General features: G+C 33.6%; 2 protein-coding genes across 4 annotated transcripts; one reads left to right on the top strand and one right to left on the bottom strand.

Annotated features, from left to right (window-relative positions):
* Positions 1-3,691: 3,691 nt before the first annotated feature.
* LOC144573308 (nucleoside hydrolase 5-like) lies at positions 3,692-11,143 on the bottom strand. 3 transcript variants are annotated; one of them, XM_078323056.1, is made up of 12 exons: positions 10,783-11,105; positions 7,218-7,397; positions 6,995-7,099; positions 6,493-6,828; positions 6,161-6,307; positions 5,769-6,056; positions 5,550-5,672; positions 5,251-5,448; positions 4,927-5,162; positions 4,668-4,839; positions 4,284-4,589; positions 3,692-4,161 (listed from the first exon to the last, which is right to left on the bottom strand). In XM_078323056.1, the coding sequence occupies exons 1-12, from the start codon at positions 10,963-10,965 to the stop codon at positions 3,868-3,870; spliced, it is 2,568 nt and encodes an 855-aa protein (XP_078179182.1). In that variant the 5' UTR covers positions 10,966-11,105; the 3' UTR covers positions 3,692-3,867. The 3 variants fall into 3 exon arrangements, with proteins under 3 accessions (XP_078179182.1, XP_078179183.1, XP_078179184.1); XM_078323057.1 differs by having other exon boundaries at positions 6,995-7,109; positions 10,783-11,101; XM_078323058.1 differs by lacking the exons at positions 3,692-4,161; positions 4,284-4,589; positions 4,668-4,839; ... (1 more) ...; positions 5,251-5,448; positions 5,550-5,672 and having other exon boundaries at positions 5,778-5,938; positions 10,783-11,143.
* Positions 11,144-22,183: 11,040 nt separating this feature from the next.
* LOC144573432 (transcription factor MYB56-like) lies at positions 22,184-23,647 on the top strand. Its single transcript, XM_078323220.1, has 2 exons — positions 22,184-22,725; positions 23,024-23,647. Exons 1-2 carry the CDS (start codon positions 22,337-22,339, stop codon positions 23,475-23,477), a joined length of 843 nt encoding a protein of 280 aa, XP_078179346.1. The 5' UTR covers positions 22,184-22,336; the 3' UTR covers positions 23,478-23,647.
* The last annotated feature ends 462 nt before the right edge of the window (positions 23,648-24,109 follow it).

The following is a 24,109-nucleotide window of genomic DNA, read 5'->3' as shown; positions in this document are numbered from 1 at the left end:
AAGTTTCCTGACATACCCCGTTTAATCCTGAGCTTAAGTTGGCCGTAGAAATTTTTGTTCTGCGGTCATTCCGCACCTTAAGCCTAAAAGGGGTTTCGGTCAGCGCACCGAGGAAACCCCAACACATGTGACCTGTTATTGGTTATGCTATCTTAAATGGCATTTTTCTGTTGGTCTAATACTCGCATGACAAAACTTTTAGGTTTCTCTGGTACTTCTAATTTTCCTTTTTGATTAAGCAAGCTAGCTTTCTAAATAGAGTCAAAAGCTAGCAATCTGCTATGTGTCTGGATGTTTTGAAAATTTGAAATATTAAAAGTTGGCAAAACAGAATAATATGCTGATCCGTTTTAGGAAATTTTATTAAGGGATATGTTAACCATTGTCCAAGGCAATTTCACGTAGGCCTGGATTTAATATATATATTGTTTACACTTTATCGATTTTTTTTTATGACTCTCTACATGATTCATATGTTACAAGGTTAAGGATAGACCGATAGACACTTGTTTACTTGTGTTGATACTTAGAAAACTAAAACAATTGGAAGGTTGATACGCTGATAACTTAAGTACGTTGATCTATTAAAGGTTGATACTTGATACACAAAATAAGGGTTGACACATTTTCTTATCGACTCCAGCTAGTGTGTTTAGTTGAACATTTCTCGTGCGCACATTTGGGCGCCTCAGTTAGTGGGTGAATGTCCTCAATGAAATCCTCGTAGGCGATCCATATTATTGTTTTTTTTATATTCTCATTTTGCAAATAACATCTATAAATACTGCTATGTTATTTCGAATTGTAGACAATGTTTGAAAATCAAAAAGAGTATCACAGATAGTGTTTGTGATCTTTCTAGTTTAGAACTAATTTCTAATTTGAACCTTTCTCGTGCGCTCATTTGGGCGACCCAGTTAATTGGTGAACCCTAATGAAATTCTCTCAGGCGATCCATATTATTGTTTTTTATTCTTGTTTTGCAAATAACATCTATAAATACTGCTATGTTACATCTCGAATTGTAGACAATGTTTGCAAATAAGAAAAGTATCGCAGATAGTGTTTGCGATCTTTCTAATTTAGAACTTTCCCATTTGAACCTTTCTCGCACACTTATTTGGGCTCCTCAGTTAGTGGGTGAATGTCCCGAATGAAATTCTCTTCGGCGATCCATATTCTTATTTTGCAAATAGCATCTATAAATACTGCAATGTTACATTTTGAATTGTAGACGATATTTGCAAATCAAAAAGAGTATCGCAGATAGTGTTTGCGATCTTTCTAGTTTAGAACTTTCCAATTTCATGTATTACTGCTGCCTCTTTAACACACCAGATCAACATATAATTTTCTACACATAAAATGACATTTTCTGATGACAATGCAATAATTATTCAAAAAAATATATGAGCTAAATTGTACATGTGATTTCTTTGGTCTCAATGGCCTCCATGTGAATTATACTAAAACATTTTACCAAATGAATCAGGAAAAATTACCATGTCTGGTGACATAACAGCAAAATAACAAAAAATTTGTGTTCTTCATATTTTATCGCACAGTATTGGTGGTCAAAGAATTGAAGATGCATGTGTGGCCCTTCGCAGTTTCTGTGATGCAAACGATCTCCAAGGGTAAGATCTAAAGTTTCACTGTTTGGGTTATATACATCTATACATGAAAATAAAGCGATCATTTACCATATAGATCTTAAAAGTTAAATAACCAACCTATGTGCTGCTTGTGAAGTTGTTTCAGTAGCATGCAGCAACTCAACCAAGAGTTTCTGAACTTCAAGAGCAAGCTTGACACTCTATTTATGGTATAACATAATTTGTCTTTTGACTAATTTTTGTTCATAGTCGTCACATATTATATGTATTCATTTCATTCATTGTAGATGGAGAAACAAATAGTGGCAGCTGGTGGATCTATTCCAAAGATGAAGTGATGTTCTTGCGTTGAAATAATTGCTATTTTCTAGTACTGTTTTATGGTGATTGTGATTTGTGAGGAGTGATGTTCTTGAGTTGAAATAATTGCTATTCTCTAGTACTGTTTTATGATGGTTGTTATTTGTGAACATTATAATGTCTTAGTACTTAGTAGTTGGTCTTTCAAGTTTCAATAAAGCTCTGTTGATGTAGTTTTAATGGGAGATGATATCTTTGTTTAGCAAACTTAATTCAGGATATCAGTATGCAAAATGTGCTTTGCTGGCAAAACATGTATTTTAAAATCTTTTGTTTGTGGATCTATTTGTGCATGTATGATCTTTGCATTCTTGTGTCAAAATTTCTTGCATAGAAGTTTTGAATCTTTTGTACTGCCTTATTTGGTACTGAGCTGAGAGGTTCGAGTTTGATTTCAACTAAAATTATTCTTCATTTTAATTCAGGATCATATGCAAAGCCCAACCCTATATTTCTGTACTTGCTTAGGTTCAAATCAAGTCTCATCCTGTCAAATTTATATTCTGAGTAACAGACAAAATTATAAATTTTAGTGCTTGATTAAGTTGATAATGTGATTTTCTATCTCACAAGAAACACATGTTTGCATCTACAATTTTTTTTATCAAAAGGCAACCAACCAAGGAGGCAAGGACCCTTCAGTATATACTATAGGCCCTCGATTTCCAATCCCATAATCCCATAATTCAGTAAATAAAGTTTCAAGAAAGTCATTACTTAATAAAACATATAGCAGCTTAAAGTCATGTACTGATCACCTCAATAGTATGTATAATAAGTTAATAATAATGAAGAACATGATTCCAAAACAAGACAAGAAGAAATATTATATACTATATATATAATACCTCCAGCTGATATTTTAGCCAACATTTTAGAAAAAAATGAATATGTATGTGTGAATTCTAGAATAGCCAAGTATATATATTAAAAAATTCAACCTGATTTTTTTCCTAATGCATTCCTTCTTTTTTTTCTTAAAATAACTACCCTTAGTGGTGCACGACCAGTACAGATCCAGTTACCAGCATAAAACTGGCAACTATTATACCAGGATATACCCAAGCTAACAACACTATGAATTATAAAACTGTCACACCGTAAACTGCATACACTATCACAGATTGTGTATAATGCAAGGGCTTATTACATCTTGAAAGATTTTTCCAATAAAACCCCTAGTTTTCTAGAAATTGTAATGAGTTTTTGCATCAGCTGACAGCAAAAATTTCCTCTTACAAAGGCTTTTTTTTTTAGTAGGTGATTTGCCTACTGAGGTTTGGATATTAGATCTCAAAGGGGTACAAAAAATATAAACACCTCCATCTAAAGCTCTCAATGGATGCAGACATATTTCATCCATAATTTTACTATTTCTGTTGGAAATAGGGATATTGTTGCTGATAGTTGTGAAGGACAGGATATACAAAACAAGTCTTTAATTGACATTCTTTGCTACTTCACATGCTTTAATTCACATTCTTTGCCACTTCACATGTTTTTAATAGTATCGAGGGATTTTACAAGGACAATCATATTGTTGATGATTTTCCTCCAATTTTCTTCGTCAGCAGCTCTTAAAGGAGTATTTTGGCGTATAAAAACAATTTTTACCACAAATCATTCACTGCTTTTTCAAAGCAGATTCTCCAGACAAAATAATCAGATTCAATAAACACATACAGAGAAAGAATCAATGATTTTGCAATAAGTCAAAGCCTAAAAAACTTTTATTCGAAAATTCTCTTACACTATCAATGATTTTGGAATAAACGTATTGACTGATTTTATAATTTTTTGAGTTTGAACAAGTGAACCTGTATTCCTTTTTAGTTTTTTACTTTCTTTCCACTAGTTAGGTAAAAAATTTGAAAACAATAATCGACTGAAATCATCTGTCATCAGACAGGTTGCCCCACAGTTTCTTTTGCTCATCAAAGCTAGCAATTACTGCAGACTGTCTTTTACTGTTTAATGAATTTGCAAAATTTGTATAGAATGCTTCCTTCTCAATGTCAGTTATTATCTTCACTAGTTTGTCATGACCATTTCCTATTATAATCCATCCATCCTCGCTTATGTTGTTATTGCTCAAAACTTCAATTGACTTCATTTGCACTTTGTGACTTAAATTTGAGCCTTCTACGAGAAAAAATGCCCCAAGAATTTCGCCCAAAAACATATCCTGGCAAAACAAGTAAATTTCAAGACATTGATAAAGCAAAGAAAATGAAATATAATTTCTTACATGATAGAGAAAAGAATTGAAGGAACAATAACAAAACTCAATAGAATTGTATTAATTACCATATGGTGATATGTTTCATGCTTCTGCTTAAGCCTTTGCATCAAGGATAGTAAGCTGTACGAAAAACAGGCTTCAGGAGTTCCTCTGGCATGTTCTAACGCTTCAATCATTGACCTAAATGAGTTCAATTTCCGCTGAGTACTAAGCGGGATAAGAGTAATATTTATATCTGACTCAATGACAGTCTTGGCGGCTAGAGGATCAAGAAAGAAGTTGAACTCTGCATATTTGTTTGATGGAACAGTAAAAATGTTCCCTTCTTCATTTTGTTCATCCTTGATATTACCTCCAACAATGTAAATACTCTAAATATCAAAAGATTATAATCTGTTAGTATTAGCCTAAATTGAAGTTTCTCTTCAGAAAAATTCACAGTAACTGACCTCTATCACTGAGCTTGCTGTTTTATCTGAGAGGATTATATTAGCTATGTTTGTGAGAGGCCCATTTGTTAATATTATGATATTTTCATCTGTATCAAGTTCGTTTTGAGTAGATTGCCAGACTTCCAGTGCTGATGGTTGCCTAAGTTCAGTAGAATTTTCAGCTGTATATCTGCAAGGGAATAAAAATTGTTACTATATTATGCACACTGGAAAAAGCCGGAATGAGAACAAAAAGCTTCTAACATAAGCATGCTACCCTCGGGGACTTCTTGGCAATATCCGTCCAAGCCCAAAAAGTGTATCTGAATCGAGTAATCCACCGCTGCCTTTTGGAATAGCCTTCACATACTTGCAACCAAGTATTGGAGTATCGAGTGCAGTGGTACTGCCAAGGCCAACTATAATATCATCGCGACCCATCATATGTAACACATCATAAATAATGTCTATGGTAGCTATATCTGCCCATCCATTGCCACTAACAAGTATACCCTAATTAAAAAAAATATTGCAATCAGATTTCTGACCACATACAAGTATGCAATCACTGAATATATGTGTTGCGTAAAGAGAATTGTACCTTAAGATTTATTAGATCAGTTGGAGCTTTGAGAAGGTATATTAGGGAAAGGAAGTCTCCAGCACTCATGTCCATGTCAAAAATAACAGGTTTGCCCTTAGGTTTATCAGCAAAATTTGACTTGTAGAAAGTTACTCTGTAATATGGGAACTCGGTTGTCAAATTAAAGCGTCCTGTTTGTTGAGGTAGATTTAGAACCTACAACAATGTTTTGTTATATAATAAATAAACCTGGACGGTAAAAAGTACAAACATTTCTAAACAAGGTATTTATATTTTGTTTGTAAATAAACAATTACTTCCAGAAAACTTTTGAAAAATTCCCTATTGAGAGAACTTTTATGATCTTGATTTGCTTTTGCTTTCGTCGCTACTAGAACTTGAACTGCCTCTGGACGTCTTACTTCCTTAGTATACCCGTCCTGGGAATGCAATTGCACATAAAATGGAATGCAAGTGTTATAACAAGAAAATTATCAAATAATTTGCTAAATTAAATAGGTGGGCTTGAGAACTACCTCACATCTACCCCAGTTGCTTCCATTGATCAGGCAAAAAGGATCACCAAGTCCTGTTTGAACATGACCGCTGTGTACTCCATACTTCGTTAAATTAAACTTCGGGACTGCTCGTCCGTTGAAAAGTGGGTTAGAACCATCATTTATACCATATGGTTTGTTCGATGTGACTAAAGTTAAGTTCATATATTTCATTACAGCAAAGTCATTTTCACCACTAAACTTGTCTCCATTCTGCATAATCGAGATAGCAATGCCGGCAGTAAATGAATCCCACATGAAAGACGCCTGTGACAAGTTCTCACAGTAAGTGCCCCATCAAATAATTACCCTAATAAATAAGTACAATACTGGTCAATTCCTATACAAGTAGATGCAATAGAGGAGCATACAGTGTAGAATTTCAGAGTCTGGTAGCAGTATTGTGCCTCGAAAGTGTTCTGGTGCTGCTTGAATTCGACTAAGAATTGCTCTGTTATTGGGATTGTGTTGGTAGCGTCAAGTGGTACAAGGGTTATAGGAATGCCAGAGTGAAACACCTACAAACAACATAATTAAGAAAACATTACTCTGTATTTTTTTCAATTTTAATATTGTATTGTCTATTCCTTTCTGTATGTTCTTTTTTTTTTTTTTTGAAATGTTTTTTTTGTTTTTATAACAATGCATAGATGAACCTGCTACAAAAAAAAAGTAAGAGAACAGTAAAATCTGGCTTATTTACCTGGTATGCTGCGAATGGGTCCCCAAATATATTAAATTCTGCATAAGGGTTACTCGTGTATCCCGAAAACAAATTACCGACAATACCACACTGTCCCATAGGCTTGCAAGAAGTGTTACTTTTTAGGCAGCAGCCTATTGGATTCTTTGACCGGATTCCGCCCCCCATGACATATATGTGCTCAACATTTTTCTTCAATTCAGGGTGTGTCATGAAAAAAATTGCAAAATTTGTGTGCGCTCCAATCAGAAAGACAGTTGTTGGGCCATCAGATATGGTGTCTATCATCACTTGTTGTGCTGTCGGTTGAAGAAGCGGTATGTATCTCCTGCTACCCTGTTTTCAACATGTCTTGGAATGAACACAACTGTGCAGTACTGAGGCTCTGTTCCTATCTTTTATTATCACTCTAGTAAAATAATTATCAAAAAAATGTTTGTTGTTCTCTGTTTTTTTTCCCAAGCTGTAAAGTATTGATAATATATTATTTATTGGGCTGTACCTGTGGAAGAAAGCTCCTTCTAAGTCCATAATTTGTGTCGATATTTAACCGTCCTCCCACAGGAATAGCTTGTCTGTAACGACAGTCACCTACTGTTGACATATCCTGATATACACTTTCACACATGAAGAGAAACTTAGAATAAAGGCAACTTCAGTTCTAAAAAAAGATGCAAAAGTTATATGCAAATAAATTACAAAGAAGGCAAAAAAAGAATGTATACTTGATCTATTAGAGGCAGATATCCACCAATATCAGGGTATAATTTACCATCTTTTGATATACCGCCTTCGCCTCCTACTCCTACTCTAATATCATCGCGACCCATCATGTACAAAATGTCGTACAAATGATTAACTGCGTGTCCAGCATTCGACCATGAATTTGCATTTATAGTTACCGCCTGTAGAGAAAAAAAAAAAAACTTTACCTATGCTGCATTATTTTTTAACATGCATGATAACTAAACTTGCTCCCCGAAGGAGAATGGAGGATTGGGCATCATAAATCTTAAAATACAAAATGAGGCTCTATTGACGAAATGGATTTGGATTATGCAATCGAACACACAAAGCAGCTGGGCAGTAGCCTTGAGAGTGCTATATGGGACCACGAAAATTGACCAAATAGGCGAACAACAACATCAATCTTTCTTTGTAAAAGATCTTTCCAGCCTATTACCATTCTACAGGGTATCAACTACAATACAGCGAGATTCAGGAGAGCTAAAATGGAGATGGGGGCCTACGGGGTGCTTCTCGACATCTTCGGCATATAAGATGCTGCACACCACAGGAGTACTATGCCCATATCAGAAGAGGATTTGGAAGGCCAAGACGCCACCGAAGGTAAGGGTATTCATATGGGTAATGTTACACAATAAACTATTAACTAGAGACATGCTACGGAGAAGAGGATGTCAGGTTACCAATGGATGCGGATTATGTGCTGGTCATATGGTGGAAACGAGTAAACACCTTTTTTGGGAATGTTCAGTATCTAAAGCATTCTGGATTCAGTTGCTTCTCAAATTGGGTTTGGGTACAATACATAATAGTGTTAGCGATCACGTTAGACTATGGGTAGGAGCAGGAGCTATGCACACAGAAGAATTGAGGCTGGTGTGGATAACAGCTTGGGCAGCGGGATTATGGTCGTTGTGGCGAGAACGGAATAGTAGAATTTTCAATCAAAATACAAAGACAGTTAGGTTACTCGTAGAAGAAACGATCAGGGAAGTTAGGCTATGGATAGATAATGGATGAGGGGTTTTAGAGGAGCATGAACCCTCGGTTTTCTTAATTTTATTCAAGAGTAGAATATCTCATTTATTTGAGTAATGTAATATATGTAGGAGGTGTTTGAACATTTGTAATTAATTTTTTATCAATGCAAAATAGTAGGCTGGCAATTGCCAACCTACCATCAAAAAAAAAAAACACGCATGATATGATAACTATTTTAACAATATTGGAATTCTCTTGCTCCTTTTCTTCAAGTTTTCTTCTTAAAAAAACAAAACAAAAAACAAGGCCCTATTGTGATTATTAATTATCAGATTAAAGCACCATGCTTGGGTGATGTTTTGAGGACTAATTTCAGGGAGCAAAAGAAATTGCTTAAATATATGCTGTAGGATTCCATGACTCACAGATACGGCTACGAAAGAAACAGAAAACTTATAATTAATCAATAGTGCTTGTTAGAACCCATGAGAAATATGCTATATGATCTTTTATATTTTTTTAATCTGCGCAAATAAGATTTTACCTGCCGAAAGTACAAAGTCAAAAATACAAATGCTAGCGTTATCTCAAGGGAACATTTCTTAAAAAGATAAAGAGAGAATAATTCAAAGACATGTACCTAATTAAACAGTCTGCCTATTCTGTCTAAAAAATAAAACAATGGGTGATGATATATTAACACAATTACTTTTTTTATTAACACAACAATTCTAAAAATTTCAAGTGTATAGACAACTTTGCCCCTACTTTAATAATTGTTGATATAGCTTGCCTATTTAATTATGTAATCATCACTTTCTTTATTTAATAATTATAATTCACTTTATTTCCATAACTAAAATATCTCTAAAATCATTTCTTTCCTAAGGAACGGAATACAAATATGAAAACATATTATTAACGAGATATGGAAAATCAATCAACCAATTAACAAAAAGAAAACTTAATTATAATAAAAAAAAATTTCTTAAACAATTATGAATGTACAATTATTATAATAAAATTAGTTGTACACTATGTTATCCCAATACTCCTATATAGACTCCGTCCCCGCATCCAATACGTATCGGATACCGACACACATTTGATACAGCCCCGATACGTATCAGATCGATATGCCAGCTGGTGTATCAAATGAGCTAACGTATATCTTCCGATACGGTCTCCGATACTTATTGACTTGTTCTAATACGCTTCTGACACAAGGTGGGATATGTCTCGGATAGGCATACACCAGAGCAACGGTGTGAGAGGTGAAGACCATACAAAGCCCATGGACCACAAGACAAAAAAGTTAACCACTACGCTAGCTTAGACTTCTTGTTAAAAGTTAGTAGCTATGCTATTTAACATATACTTAGGCTATCATATTCAGATTTGTGATATTTAATTTATAAAATACATGTGTTGAATTAGTAATATAATTAAAATAATAAAAATATATAATAGACGTATTGTATCCTTAATTTTTGAAAATTACCGTATCGCCGTATCCGTATCGTATCTGATACAATACCCGTACCCGTATCCATGCAACATAGGTTGTACATCTTCAAGATATAACAGAATAATTATATATATGCTGCTTATATATCAATATTACTTTCTGTTTTTGTAGGTTATAAGTTTTATAGCGTCCATAAAGTAAAAAAATAATGGGCTGCTGTCAACATGAAGAGATTTTTTTTTCCAAAACAATGTACAGAAATCTAGGACTGTCTTTTTTAGTTATCAATTTATGTCCGTGAAAATATATAGTTGAATATATCATTTTAGCATGTGTATACTTTTATATTATATGTTATGCAATATGTTATTCATTTTGTAGGAACTAATTTACGTTTTTTTTTACTGTAATAGTCTTTAATGATGCATATTAAAATAAAACAAGATATTGACTTCCAAGATAATTTTTCGGAACTGAAAGGTAAAAAAATATTGATAGATTTTTAGTAGTATATATAGATGGAATATTCTATTTTTATATATACTCAGTTGTACTTTAATTTATACAAGAGATACATCAATTTATTAGAGAGGAACGACATTTAAAGTAGATAAATAATGAAGGATTAAATTGTCTAAGATTCAAATAATGTTGTGTTAATAGAAAAATTAGTTGTGCTAATATCACCGTCTCAAAACAATATATTTTTGTAAAGGAAGAAAGATAACTAGAAAAGTTTCAGAAGGACAATTAGCTACCTATCTCTATTACATGTACTAACAAGGAAGCCTTTTGAACTATTTTAATAAAGTAGTACCTTTGGATTTGGGCTTAAGTAGCAACTTGCAAAAAAGGAAGAAAAAGAAGTTTCTAATCAAGTGTGAGTCTCAAAGCAAACTTCCAATCTACATTACTTAAGCTTCTTCATATAATAGAAGTACAAAAATGGTGAACCAACAAACCAATCTCATTTAGTTGTACTTCCAAAGAGCCAAGTCATCACTTATTTATCCTCTCATTTTATCCAAAAGTATAAGCGAAGTAACATATGCAGCAAGTAGGTAAAAGAAAAAAACAGAGAAAGGGAAACTAACCTTGAGATCAAATTCTGATCGATTCTGCTTCAACAAATACAAAAGCGCAAAGAAGTCATCTGTATCCATGTCTGTATCTAGAAGAAGCCTTCGAGGTTTCTTACTATGAGGAGGTTCTCCCATTAATCCATAAAAACATGGTGATATTGCAAGAAAACAGAGCAATATTGCACTACAAGCCATCCCCTTGCAAACTTTATACAAAAAGTTCCTTTCTTTTCTTCCTTTTTGTTGTTTAATTACTATACAAAGGAGGAAAGGCTAGCTTTTAAAGACAGATGAGTGGCTATTGAGTTCAATTGGTAAGGAAGTCGAAACAGTCATTAACTCATTATGGGTATGAAAGGAACAAGAAAATTGTCTCTGGTGTTTCGGATTATATTATAACAAAAATATTATTATTATTATTAATAGTAATTATAATAATAATAATAATAATAATAATAATAATAATAATAAAGAGTATCTTGCTTTTGATAGGCCCTAGCATAGGATATTAGGAGAACTGGTTGTTCTTAGTTAAATAGTTGAAAGAAAGAGCATCTTACATTAATCAAAGATATAACAAAAGCAGCATCTTTTGTAGAATATGGTCACCCCTTCCTTTCTCTATCTCTCTAATGTGTGTTTCTTTTTGTTTCTCTCGATCTGCTGCATTCTACATATTCCTCTACATGATTGGTGCCGTTTTGGAGTTGCATAGCATGTCTGTGTGTGCGTTATTCCTTTCTCTATCTCTCTAATGTGTGTTTCTTTTTGTTTCTCTCTGCTACATTCTACATCATCCTCTACATGATTGGTGCCGTTTTGGAGTTGCATAGCATGTCTCTGTGTGCGTTCTTCCTTTCTCTATCTCTCTAATGCGTGTTTCTTTTTGTTTCTCTCTGCTACACTCTACATCATCCTCTACATGATCGGTGCCGTTTTGGAGTTGCATAGCATGTCTATGTGTGCGTTCTTCTTCCTTGTCCATTCGGCAACTTATTATTTTAATTAAGATCCATGGACTATGGGTTGAAAAAGCAGCTGAAAGGGAAATAACATGACAGAAAGGACACTCTAATTTTAGAAAGGGGGAATTTCATGTATACCCCTCAAAAACTTCAATATTACGTATTTCTCCCTCTAAATTTTGAAATTACGTATTTCCCACCTCTAAACTTCAAAAACTCACATATTTATTCATTTTATTGTCTTTTATATTAAAACTAATTATAAATTTATAAAATACCTACTTTACCCTTCATTAAAAGTATGAAATGCCCCATTAAACTCAAATTTGAATCAGAAGGGTTCCTATACTGTCCGATCCGAGCGCATCGCAATAAGATTATTGCGTGTTCTCTTCAAGATTCGTGCTAATCTAGTTTGCACGGATCTCAAGCAATTTTGATCCGCATGCAACACATTAAAATCTGTGCACATTGCTTCAATATCCCGTGTGTGTTCACTTCAAGATTCGTGTTGATGTAGCGCGCATGGATCTTAAAGCAATTCGGACGGTAGAGGAACCTTCAAATTCAAATTGGAGTCAGATGGGCCTATTATGTTTTTTTAATAAAAGGGTAAAATAAGTATTTTATAAATTTAGAATGTGTTTAAATATAAAATACAATAAAATGGGGAAATATGTAATTTTAAAATTTAGAGGGAGAAATACGTAATATTAAAGTTTTTGAGGGGTATACGTGAAATTCCCCCTTTTAGAAAACGGGAGACATTGGGCCCTTTTAAAAAGGACATGTTGGACTTTATTTTTCGTCTTTTAGCGAGCAGATCATGCACACGTTTCGGTTTCGAATTTTTAGTCAAGTCGAAAAGAAGGCCTACAACTTATTAAACTTTGTTTATCCTTTTACCACGGTTAAAGACTTAAAATTAAAGAAGCAAGACCCCAAGAAATAACATGGCGGATCTTCATAATTTCATGGAGTTGCACGTGTCAAATGTAGTTAGCGCAAAAAAAGAAGCAAAAATTTATGAGAAGCGCAACGACATTGGCTATGTCAGAGGAATAATATGGTTGTTCATATGTCGAATTTGGTCTTGGTCCTGTTCTCTCTCGTATTAATTAGATGCTTTTTATCACATTATTTAATTTTTTTTTTATAAAATCTCATAATTTAAGTTTAAATCATAATTTTGCTTTATTAATTTTATTTGTATATAAGATAATTTTAATTTAGAGTATTTTTGGTGATTTTCTCTCCTGACGGCTCAACCCGTTTCTCTTAGGAGTGTCAATGGATGCAATATGAGTAGGGCGGAAGCATTTTCATACTCAAATCCATTAAAAATGGTCATATTTCGATTCCATGTACCTCTATGGAAACTAAAACCTCAATGAAGGTGCAGGTTTTTGTCTAGCTAATGTTAGCAAATAGGGTTCTGATGACGCGGGCAATCCTATCGACCCGGGGATGCACGATTCAACTAGGCTGCCAATTATACAATTCTCGGGCTTTGGAAATGCAAGATCATATCATGTGGAGGTGTCAATACGTGTTCACACAAAAGTATGCACAAAGTTTAAGTACAGCAAGCTGTACCTTTTAACCTTGATTACACTTTCGACTCAGATTGCAAGTGTACAATCCTAATCGCGTAGTATTATCAGGTATCGATCCACAGGGACGGTTGAAACTTAACCGGACTTTACTTAAATTAAATAAACTCTAGAAGTTGCAAATGTGATTTTGGTGTTTTAAAAAGATAAATAATGATATTCAAAACAATAAATATTTTTGGGGTTTTGTTTAATAAGAATAAAAAGGCGTTTCCAGGGTTCATATTTCATTTCTGTTCAGCCCCGAGGCATACGGCCCATATGGATTCCCGTATGGCCCGTAGGGGACCCCGAGTTGATGTTGCAGCTACTGTTTTCTGCGTTGATACTAATGTTTAGGGTTTCTATCGACTAGATCTAGATACCTAACCTCAACTTTCGCATTTTGGCCTAGTACCCGATTACCGGACTCAAATACTTCCCTCTTAGATGCGTTAAACCTCAACTTTCGCATTTTGGCCTAATTTATCCAAGTTACTTGTCGGTTTACTAAAAGTATCCAAGGACTTTCGCCTCAAGGAAAGTTTCACCTTTCGGGTACTCCTTGGTTTCACCCTACTTCATATACTTTATTCGGTTGGATTAAATGTCATAGACTTGACTCCTAACACTTAGATGTGCGCATTCATCTAACGGGATGACTAATCAATTCAAGCAAGTACAAATAAAGCAATCAAAATACTACACAACAAGGTAAAAACAAATCATTCAACACAAAATCCAAGTAGCATACAAACAAAGCCAAACTAGAAACTACATCTTAGCCCTAAAAACTAAAAGAAAAGAAAGCAAATAAAACAAGTAAAGATAATGATAAGGGAGCTCATGGCAAAACTCGAGGAACGAAGAAGATCCATCCCAACTCTCGTTTTTCTCCTCTCTACTTGTTCTCCAAGCCAAGCCCTCGCTCCCCCTAGGGAAGATTGTGCAGGTTCAACCACGAAATCCTCTTTTTATAGTGTGCAATATCTCATTTAATACCTCAGATTACGCCCCCAGAGGCTTCCTTTTCGGCCTCCTTAAATTATGCTCATTTCAGATTCCAGCTGGATTTTCCGAATTAGCGTCCTACGGGCCGTATGCCTGTGCTTTGTCTTGGAGACTTTGTGCCTCTGTTGTGGAACCTTCTGTGTGGTTGGGCAGATCTTGTACGGGCCGTACAAAATGTCATACGGGCCGTATGAAAAGTAGTCAGATCCAGTTTTTCGCCATTTTTCCTGCAAAATACCAAACAAAGCATAACAGTACCACATTTCATCGAAATATAAGTAAAAAGTCCACATTTATAGGTTTTAAAGCATAGGTTTCAGTGTAAATCAGGGCCGTAATTTAGATATAATATGGAGATATCAATACGCGACAAGGTTTTGGAGAGACCTCTTTGCACGTTACAACATGAATGTACAGAATGGCGGATCGATCATAGACAAACAGGATATGAACAAGGGTCCATGAGGGTCATGTCTCTTAGGAATACGGTGTGGGTCGCGGGAGCTTGGGATTTCTGGTGAGAAAGAAACTGGCGGTTCTTTTCTAATAAAAATAAACCAATGTAGATGTTGATTAATGATGCAACACTCGACATTCATTTTTTGTCTCAGCACAGGTAAGGATAGGGGCAGGGACAACCTTGGGACTCTCTATTGTGCCCTTCTCGCAGCTATTTTTGGGAGTTGTTGTCTTTCATCTTCTACTAGTTGATTTTCATCTTCTTCTAGTTGTCTTTTTGTCCTTCATGTTCTAGTGGTTGTCATTCATGTTCTACTGGTTGTCTCTCATCTTCTTTTAGTCATTTTTCATCTTGTATTAGTTGTCTTTCATTTTTTTCTTGTTGTCTTTCATCTTTTACTGGTTGTCTTTCATTTTCTTTTCATTGTCTTTCACCTTCTTCTGGATGTCTTTCATGTTCTACTGGTTGTCTTTCATCTTCTACTAATTATTTTTCATCTTCTTCTAGTTGTCTTTTATGTTCCACTAGTTGTCTTTCATATTCTACTTGTTATCTTTTATTTTCTTCTAGTTCTTTATATATCATCTTGTATTAGTTGTCTTTCATCTTCTACTTGTTATCTTTTATCTTCTTCTCATTATCTTTCTTCTTCTTCTGATTATATTTCATTTTCTACTGGTTGTATTTCATATTTTCTAGTTGTTTTTAATGCTCTACTAGTTTTTTTTATGCTCTAATAGTTGTTTTTCATTTTCTTTTAGTTGTCTTTTATTTTGTACTAGTTATCTTTCATTATTTTTCTAGTTATATTTCATCTTATTCTTGTTGTTTTTCATCTTATTCTAGTTATTTTTAATCTTGTTCTGGTTGTGTCTTTCATCCTCTTCTAGTTGTCTTTCATATTCCGCTGATTGTCTTTTATCTTTTTCTAGTTGTTTTTCATCTTTTATTAAGTTTCTTTCATCTTTTTTTAGTTGTTTTCATTTTTTACTGGTTGTGTTTCATGTTTACCGGTTGTCTTTAATCTTCTTCTAGTTATCTTTCATATTTCATCTTCTGCTGATTGTTTTTCATGTTTTATTTGTTGTTTTTTATTATCTTCTAATTGTCTTTTATCTTCTATTGGTTTTCTTTCATGTTCTAATGGTTGTTTTTCATATTCTTCTAGTTGTCATTCATCTTTTTATAGTTGTCTTTTATTTTATACCAGTTGTATATTATTTTTTCTAGTTATCTTTTATTTTCTTCTAGTTGTATTTCATCTTCTACTTGTTGTATTCAACTTTTTTCTGATTGTCTTTCGTGATCTAAACATATAAGTTTATACAACATTATTTCTTTATTTTATAATATTAATATTTTTTCACATTATTTAACATATTCTAAGTTTTGTTTTCTTAAACAAACTTATAGCTCGAAAAAAAAAAGTTAAACATGACTTGATGTGATCAAACATGACTAATATGGCTGAGCACGACTGATACTGGCCCCTCTAAAACCTCAAAAAATAAAAAAGAGCATAAAGCCAGACGATATTTCGATGATGAAAACCCTAGCCTCCGCCATTGTCGTATCTCCTCTCTACTTTTTTTTTCTCTAATTTGTTCTTCTCACTCTTCTAGATCTCATCTTTGACATAGTTCCTCCCCTCCCTCTTGACTCTACTTTCTTGAGTGGAGAGAAGAATAAGAGAGAGAGGAGGCGGAATATTGAATCTCTACGTCATCTCGATTGGAGTGCGGGTGAGTAGATCCGGACATTGGAGTGCGAAGGCGGTCTAAAGAGCAGATCTGATCTTAAACTTAATAGAGTAATTATGAGTATATATAAGCTAGTGAGATTAGAATATAAGAGTTATTGCGTAATTTTATGAATTTTGTGAGAATAAAGATTAGATTTTGTATTAGAGAGTCATTTGACTCATTGTAAGTTTGTTTTTCTTATCAATAAAATTGTTAGTTGGTACTTAAAGCCACTAACCTTAAAAAAAAAAACATGATTGATAATAATATCATGTATCTTTGATAAACTCTATCAAGTTAATTTTCACAAAAAAATTAAACAAGAAGATAATAATATCAAGGACCCAAGAGAAAGGTTAATATAAAATATCTAAAATTTTGCGTGCTTTGCGAGCTTTCTGCTGATCAATCTTTATCAGGTCAATTAATGCGAAGTTTGTTTATAAAAGTTTTTATTAACTTTTGAATTAAGAATAATAAAATGGCCATATTTGCAAATGCCAATAGACTTCACTTGCCTCTAAGCAAGAATTTTTTTTTTTTTTTTTTTCATTCTGCTGGTTAATTTTTTTTCCTAAGCAAGAATCTTTAAAATAAAGTTCTGTTGATAATAAAGGAGAAGTGTATCAAATACGGGCTGCCCAATATTGGCAAAATAATAATCCTTTCTAAGGATGGTCTAAATTGTCAAAGGCCTACAGTGATTATTTGGGCCTCCAAAGTCTTAATCCATTTAGTTATTCATTTCATGAGACTAAATTTTATACCAAAAGGGAAGACGTGTTATAAATATTGTGGAATAAGAATGAAATCGATATCATTAATATATTGTTTCACCTACAGAGTTGTCAAATTTAATATACAGCAAATCGCACGCTATATCATAATAATTTTTCTAAATCAAGATGGTAAATGTTGTATTTATTTTTATCTTATCTGTTTCTGAAATATGAAAACCCCTCTTTCACATTCACATCCGTTTCAAATTCTCCGTAGGAAAGAGACAAATGAATGTGAAGTACAAAATTGCTTTCAAAATGTTAAATGTTGTAACAGAAACGGATGGGGTAGCAGGAAACCGAAGACAGCAACAACTGGTGCGAAGCCTACGTGGCATTTTGACAAAATGAGGTTTCATAGAAAGCACCAAGCGGTGGGTTGGTACTTGGTACTGTTAGTGTAACCGCTATTTATATATTTAGTTCAGTTAGTAAAGCAACACAATCATTTTTGGGAATTTCACTTGTACCCCTTAAAATTTTGGAAATCATGTATTTCTTCTTATAAATTCATAATATCATTTTTTTAAAATTACGTATTATTTCTTCTAAAATTCATAATATCATATTTACCTTTCTAAACATTAAAAACTCACAAATTTATTCATATTATTGTATTTTCTATTAAACTCATTTAAAATTTATGAAGCACACATTTTACTCTTTATATAAAAAAAAACTAGTAGTATTTTTTAGAAAAATATTTATTTCTAATTGGTCAATTAAAGAAAGAAAATGAGTCACTTCTCTACTTTTGACGCTTACACAATAATATTAGGTATATGCTTGTGTAAACATATAAAAATAAATGACTCATTTGCTATTGGAAATCATACAATTAGAAGACTAACGTTTTTCTAAAAATGTATATTTTTTTTAATATGAGTTACTTCATGAATTTAAAATGAGTTTTAATTAAATAAACATTAAAATGGGTATATTTTTTAAGTTTAATAAGATAAATATGATATTATGAATTTTAGAGGGGTGAATACATAATTTCCAAAAAAATAGGGGTATACATGAAACTCCCGCTTATTTTTTTTTTTTTTTGGGCACGAGAAATGGCAGTGTGGAAGTCGGGCCGTTTCGCCTAACTCCATCCACTTTCGTTATTGTTTCCGTTACAACGCCTTTCTATGCCTAGTTTTATGAAACGAGATTCCTGCCTCTTACCAAGGACCGTGGAAAGCTCTTGGATGGATATTGGAGACAGAGTAGGCTTATCTTTTAGATGAAGGCGTGTTATAGCTTCCATTTCATTTAATGCATGCTTGAAGTAAATAATTTAGTACAACGAATCAGAATCTTTGTTTCCGGCATTATTTATTTCCAAAAAAAATAGTAGGATTTTAGATTAAATATTATAATTTAGGGAAATAAAATGTTGTGTTTTCATGAAAATAATAGCAGATATGATCACCGTGCTCAAACTACTGCATCGAAAAAATAAATTACTGAAGACACGCGCATAGAAAGAGAGATGGATTATGGTGAGTTGTGAAGTAAGGATTTTGTTTTACTTCGCACGTATATCTCTGTTTTCAAAGACCAAATAGTTGATCCGAACCGTTTAATATGATATTCATATTTAAATTTGCTTGGAGACTAAATTTTATATTTTTTTTTTGTTTTTGAACGGATTCTGGACCATAAAAAACAATAATTTTTAAATATTCTATAAAATTAATAAACAATTTAAAAAAAATGTAAATTTTGGTCTCCTAGCACATTTCAATATGAAGATTATGTTGAGCAGTTCGAATCATCTCTTTGAAGTTTCAAATATAAAATATATAGGCGTGAAGTAAAACAAGATCCCTACTTTGCAACTCACCATCGCCCAACTATACACAAACACATCAACGAATAAAAATTTGCAAAAAAAATGCATACATTAACTAAAAGAAAAGCAGACAAAACATAAAAATTAAGTACACATATTCACGTAAATACATAATCACATTAACAACAACAAATGACTACTTAAATTCAACAACCTTTTGTGCATGTCAGTGCATACATATATTTTTGTTAAAAAAATTCAATATTATTTACAACACAAATAAAAACTATATACTAAATTCGAAGATGAATAGCAACAAATAATTTTTTGTTTCTTCATTCAACACATATGGTGAAGTTATTGTACAAACAGGTAAATTGGATCATCAAGCTACATTACTCTAATTAATTGTCTTAAAATTTATCTCATGATGCTAAGAGGAGGCTACTCGGTAAAAAATGCATGCATGGGTAAAGAGGTGGGCTACGGTGAGTTGCGAAGTAAAACGCGTTTCTACTTCACGCCGTATTTTTATTTGAAAGTCCAAACGACCGATCCGAACCATTAGATGTTTAATCCATATTGAAATGTGCTTGGAGATCAAATTTTACATTTTTTGGAATTTTTTACTATTTAGTAAGCATTTTTTAAAATTGTTATTTTGTTGTGAACAGTAAAAAACAGTAAAATTTTCTGGACCATCAAATCAGCGACTTTCAAAATTGCTTAATAAATAGTAAAAAAATTCCAAAAAATGTAAAATTTGGTCTCCAAGCACATTTCAATATGGAGAACAAGATGAACGGTTCGGATCGACGTTTTGAACTTTAAAATCGCAAAATATGAGCGTGAAGTAAAATAGTCGCTTTACTTCGCAACTCACCGTAGCCCATCTCAATGGGTAAATATATATTTGTGGAAGAGTAAAAGTTTATGTAAACTGTAGTACAACTTAAAAGCAGAAAATTTGTAATGTTAAAGATTATTAAGACTGCAAATATATTAATTCTCAATACTTCTATGTCATATAAAAATTGTGGCTCTTAACTTAAACTGTGACGTTTATTTAAAAATCAAGTACAACTTAAATATAGCATTAATATTGTAATGAAATTGTCCAGCTAGAATTCTTAGTTTGATAGCATGTAGCAAATTAAAGGAAAAAATGCCTCTTCTAAGTTTCATGGCATGTAGGAAATATTCCTTATTAGTGAGATTATATTTATTGAAGGAAGGATCAGGAAATCATAGGAAAAATTAAAGGAGAACAAATAAAATTATGATATATCAATAGTATTTTCATTGTAGCACTGTTAATTTAAGTCTATTTAATTCTAATTCTAACCATATCGTGTGCACATTACGTATGGCGAGTATGTGTCTAATTAAATTTAGACTTCTACACGTAAAAATATATCAAAAAGATGCATTGAATCTAAGGAAGGTAGATTATTTGATTAGAGGACTGATATTCAATTTGAAATTTCAGAACTATTGACGGATCAAGACATGTATGTATTTAACATAAGAATGGAGATTAGAGTACAAGTAAGAAGGTCATAAATTCCAGAAAAATTAAATTTCGACTCAATACTTCACCTTCTTCATTTACAATATTTGTTACAAAATTTATCAAAATCCTATACAAAATTTACCACAAAAATGTGCTCTTTGGTATTTCTTTAATAAAAAATAATGATGTATCTTAATTTTCAATTGTAGAGGATTTTAAACCACTTATGTTGTTCTAAAAATAGGATATAGACAAACATTTATATATAGATATTCTAGAAGATAATTAACGGACCACCTTTTAAAGACAAAAATTTGCAAATAATAACAACAACGACGACGACAATATGATAAATTTGACATAAATTTTTAATTAGGTAAAACATGATACTATCGATTTAAATAGATAAAACAATTTCGTATATTTTCAAGCAGTACAAATTTCATCATGAATTGAGATCTGAAATTTAAAATGTTCGAATAAATATTAGACGAACCAAACATCAATAATGCGTAAAAAAAATTAAAAATGTATATATTCCTAAATATTTTTTTCCTTCCTATATTAAAAAAAAAACTCCGTACTGAGCCGTAAGTACTCTTGTCATAACTCATAATTAGTACACCCGCAATGTACAACTTAATTATAACCCGTATGTATACAAGTGATAAACTACTTAATTTTCTAACCTTCTTATTGAAACGCATGCAATTCCATGAAATTGGAGGGTTAGAACTGATAATTAAGGTGCATAAATAACTTTAAACGGACTTAAACCTGAGATGATCGATTACTGATCAACGAACAGCATGGAGAAAAATAGAGAGGTGGTACTGTTAATTTGGTACGAGGTCGCATGAGGTTACATTTGTTACTCTGGTGTGGACCCCATTTGCTCTACGCCGCACCGGTTTGGTGAGGTCATCACCTACTAGAATGTATGATGTGTTACCAGCCTTTAGTTCAGGCCAACAGCCGAATTTCACGAGATAATTTTGGATGATTTAAAAACTAAGCAAACGGGAATTTAGTTAATTCGAGATACCTGCCGAGATATGAGACAAAATTTTGCGGCAACAGGAATATCGGAATGAACCAATTTCGTTTCATCAGATAAATTGAAAGATTCTTGTTAACTAATTAATCCATATTTAATTTATTTTTAAATAATATATACTTTTATTTATGAAGCGGTTCTTGATGGTTACAAATTACTAAATAAATATTAAATAAAGAAAACGGCTTGCTGTTGTACTAATTAATCAAATAATTAACCTTCTAGATGTCTGTGCGCGCCAGTTATATCCCGTTCGTACGAGTGCGTGGGTGCACATGAGTGAACATAAGACAAAGACAAATATAGAAAGATATACATGTTACAACACACAAAAAAAGAAAAATAGATGAACCCACAAAGGTAGTTCAAGCGTTAGGGTCTTGTACAAAGGAAACATATAATATTAATATTTTATTGGTGAGCGGTTTACGGTTCATGCGAGTCACCCCCTCAACCATCTCTGAAGAAACGCCGAAACGGTTGTTTCTGATAGCGAACTTGAAACCGCCTCTCTCTCGCTTTATATCTCTGCTCCATTTTAAATTGCTTCCATCACCTAATCCCCAAACGAAAACAACAAAACCGATCCGTATTTAAAATTCTCATCTCATATACCCATACTCGCGGAGAAAATTTTATACCGAAAAAGAAGAAAAAGTGCATGGGGGAAGGAGAGGAGCAGCCGCAACCACAGCCTCAGTCTCAGTCTCAGCCGCATCTTCAGATGCAGATGCAGATGGAAGTTCAGCATCAACAGCAGATTCAAATGCAGATACAAATGCAACACATGCAGATGCAAGTGCAACAGGTACAACAGCAACAGGAGGGACACCACAGGGTGAAAGGATCGTGGAGTCCCGAGGAGGATGCAATGCTGACAAGACTGGTGGAGAAGCACGGTGCCAGGAACTGGAGCGTGATCAGCGAGGGCATACCAGGTCGGTCGGGGAAGTCGTGCCGCCTCAGGTGGTGCAACCAGCTCAGTCCTACCGTGCACCATCGCCCCTTCACGCCCTCTGAGGATGCCACTATCGTTGCTGCTCATGCTAAGTACGTTCAAACTACCTTTATATGCCTATAGCAGTATATTTTATTTCTTTTTTCTTTTTTCTTTTGCATCTTTGATGATCTAAATTTTATACGATCATCTCATCCTCTTTTTTTTTTTTTTTGGAGAAGAATGCAATATGTGGATCAGTTTACTATATATGAGTTACGATGATCAATTCGTATAATCACACAGTTTACTTATTATCAGAGAGGATACAGTGTTGATCCTTCAATCAGGATTTTACAGTTATTATTTATGGCATAAATTAAACCATCTTTTCTCCATGTATGTAAACAGGTATGGCAACAAGTGGGCTACGATTGCACGACTCCTTCCAGGACGTACCGACAACTCGATCAAGAACCATTGGAATTCATCCCTTCGTCGGCGCCGGCGCCTCCAACAATCTCAATTCCCCAACTTGGAGCCTGAACTGCATCAAGCCGAGTCAGACTCTGAATCAGCACCTAAACGACTATGCTCAGAGGATTTATCAGCAATGCCCGAACCAGAGACCTCTCTAAGCCTCGGGCCACCTGGCGAGACAGCAGGAGAGAAAAGGTTGGAAGGCGAAATCGAGATGAGAGATATGGTTGGTTTCATGGATATTGTACGGGAGATTATTGCAGAGGAGGTGAGGAGTTACCTTGACAGCCAGATCATGAATGTGGAAGCCGGACGAGCTGAGCCGCTGGCTGTGTTGCCTCTCACGGCCATCAAGCCGGAGTCAGTACAGGAGAGGCAAGATTGATTTAATTGGATAATTAATTCGGAGGTTAAGTTGGAAATCCTCCCATTTCTTTGTTCAGTGATTGTAAATTAACTGTCCTTGGTAATTTCAGGATTTGGGATGGATTCTGGGTTTATTTGTTATTAGTTAGCGTGTTAGGATGCTCCAGTGTAGTTAAACTTGAAACTTTAACTGAGAAAAGGAAATAAAACCAGAGGATAAATATTAGTTGTTCCTTCCTTCTTCTTTTTTTTCTACTGCTACTTTTTTCTCTGCACAAGCAGGTCGGTACCGATTGTGTTCCTCTCTGCACAAGCAGGTCGGTACCGATTGTGTTCCTCTTAGGCGCTATATTTAGGATAACTTATCTTTAGAAAACCATTCATTAGATAAATTACATTGAAAGATAAAAATTACATATTGGTTTTCCAAATATAAGAATTGTTCTGGCACGAAATGGAGATGCGCTTTTCATAAGTGGATCGATACGTTTAATTATTTGCCTAATTCAGCGGCATTCGTCCTTAAAATGTACTATTGATTTTGTACTTCATCCATACTTCACATTTCTATCACCATTTTTAAAATTTAAACAGTATCCATATTATTATACTTAAAGACCAAATTTTATATTTCTTTTAGATAGGTATGAA

The sequence above is a fragment of the Carex rostrata genome, chromosome 21, assembly GCF_964058835.1.
Source record: "Carex rostrata chromosome 21, lpCarRost1.2, whole genome shotgun sequence".
In the NCBI taxonomy this organism is placed as follows: domain Eukaryota; kingdom Viridiplantae; phylum Streptophyta; class Magnoliopsida; order Poales; family Cyperaceae; genus Carex; species Carex rostrata.
Note: the sequence above shows the minus strand (reverse complement) of the source record. Positions and strands in the feature narration are given on the sequence as shown.

Coding starts and splice junctions, on each gene's coding strand:
- LOC144573308 (XM_078323056.1), bottom strand. CDS start 10,965: ATGGCTTGTAGTGCAATATTGCTCTGTTTTCTTGCAATATCACCATGT. Junction 7,100..7,217: donor ATCTGCCTCTAATAGATCAA/GTATACATTCTT, acceptor AGTGTATATCAG/GATATGTCAACAGTAGGTGA. Junction 5,673..5,768: donor GCAACTGGGGTAGATGTGAG/GTAGTTCTCAAG, acceptor TTGCATTCCCAG/GACGGGTATACTAAGGAAGT.
- LOC144573432 (XM_078323220.1), top strand. CDS start 22,337: ATGGGGGAAGGAGAGGAGCAGCCGCAACCACAGCCTCAGTCTCAGTCT. Junction 22,726..23,023: donor ATCGTTGCTGCTCATGCTAA/GTACGTTCAAAC, acceptor GTATGTAAACAG/GTATGGCAACAAGTGGGCTA.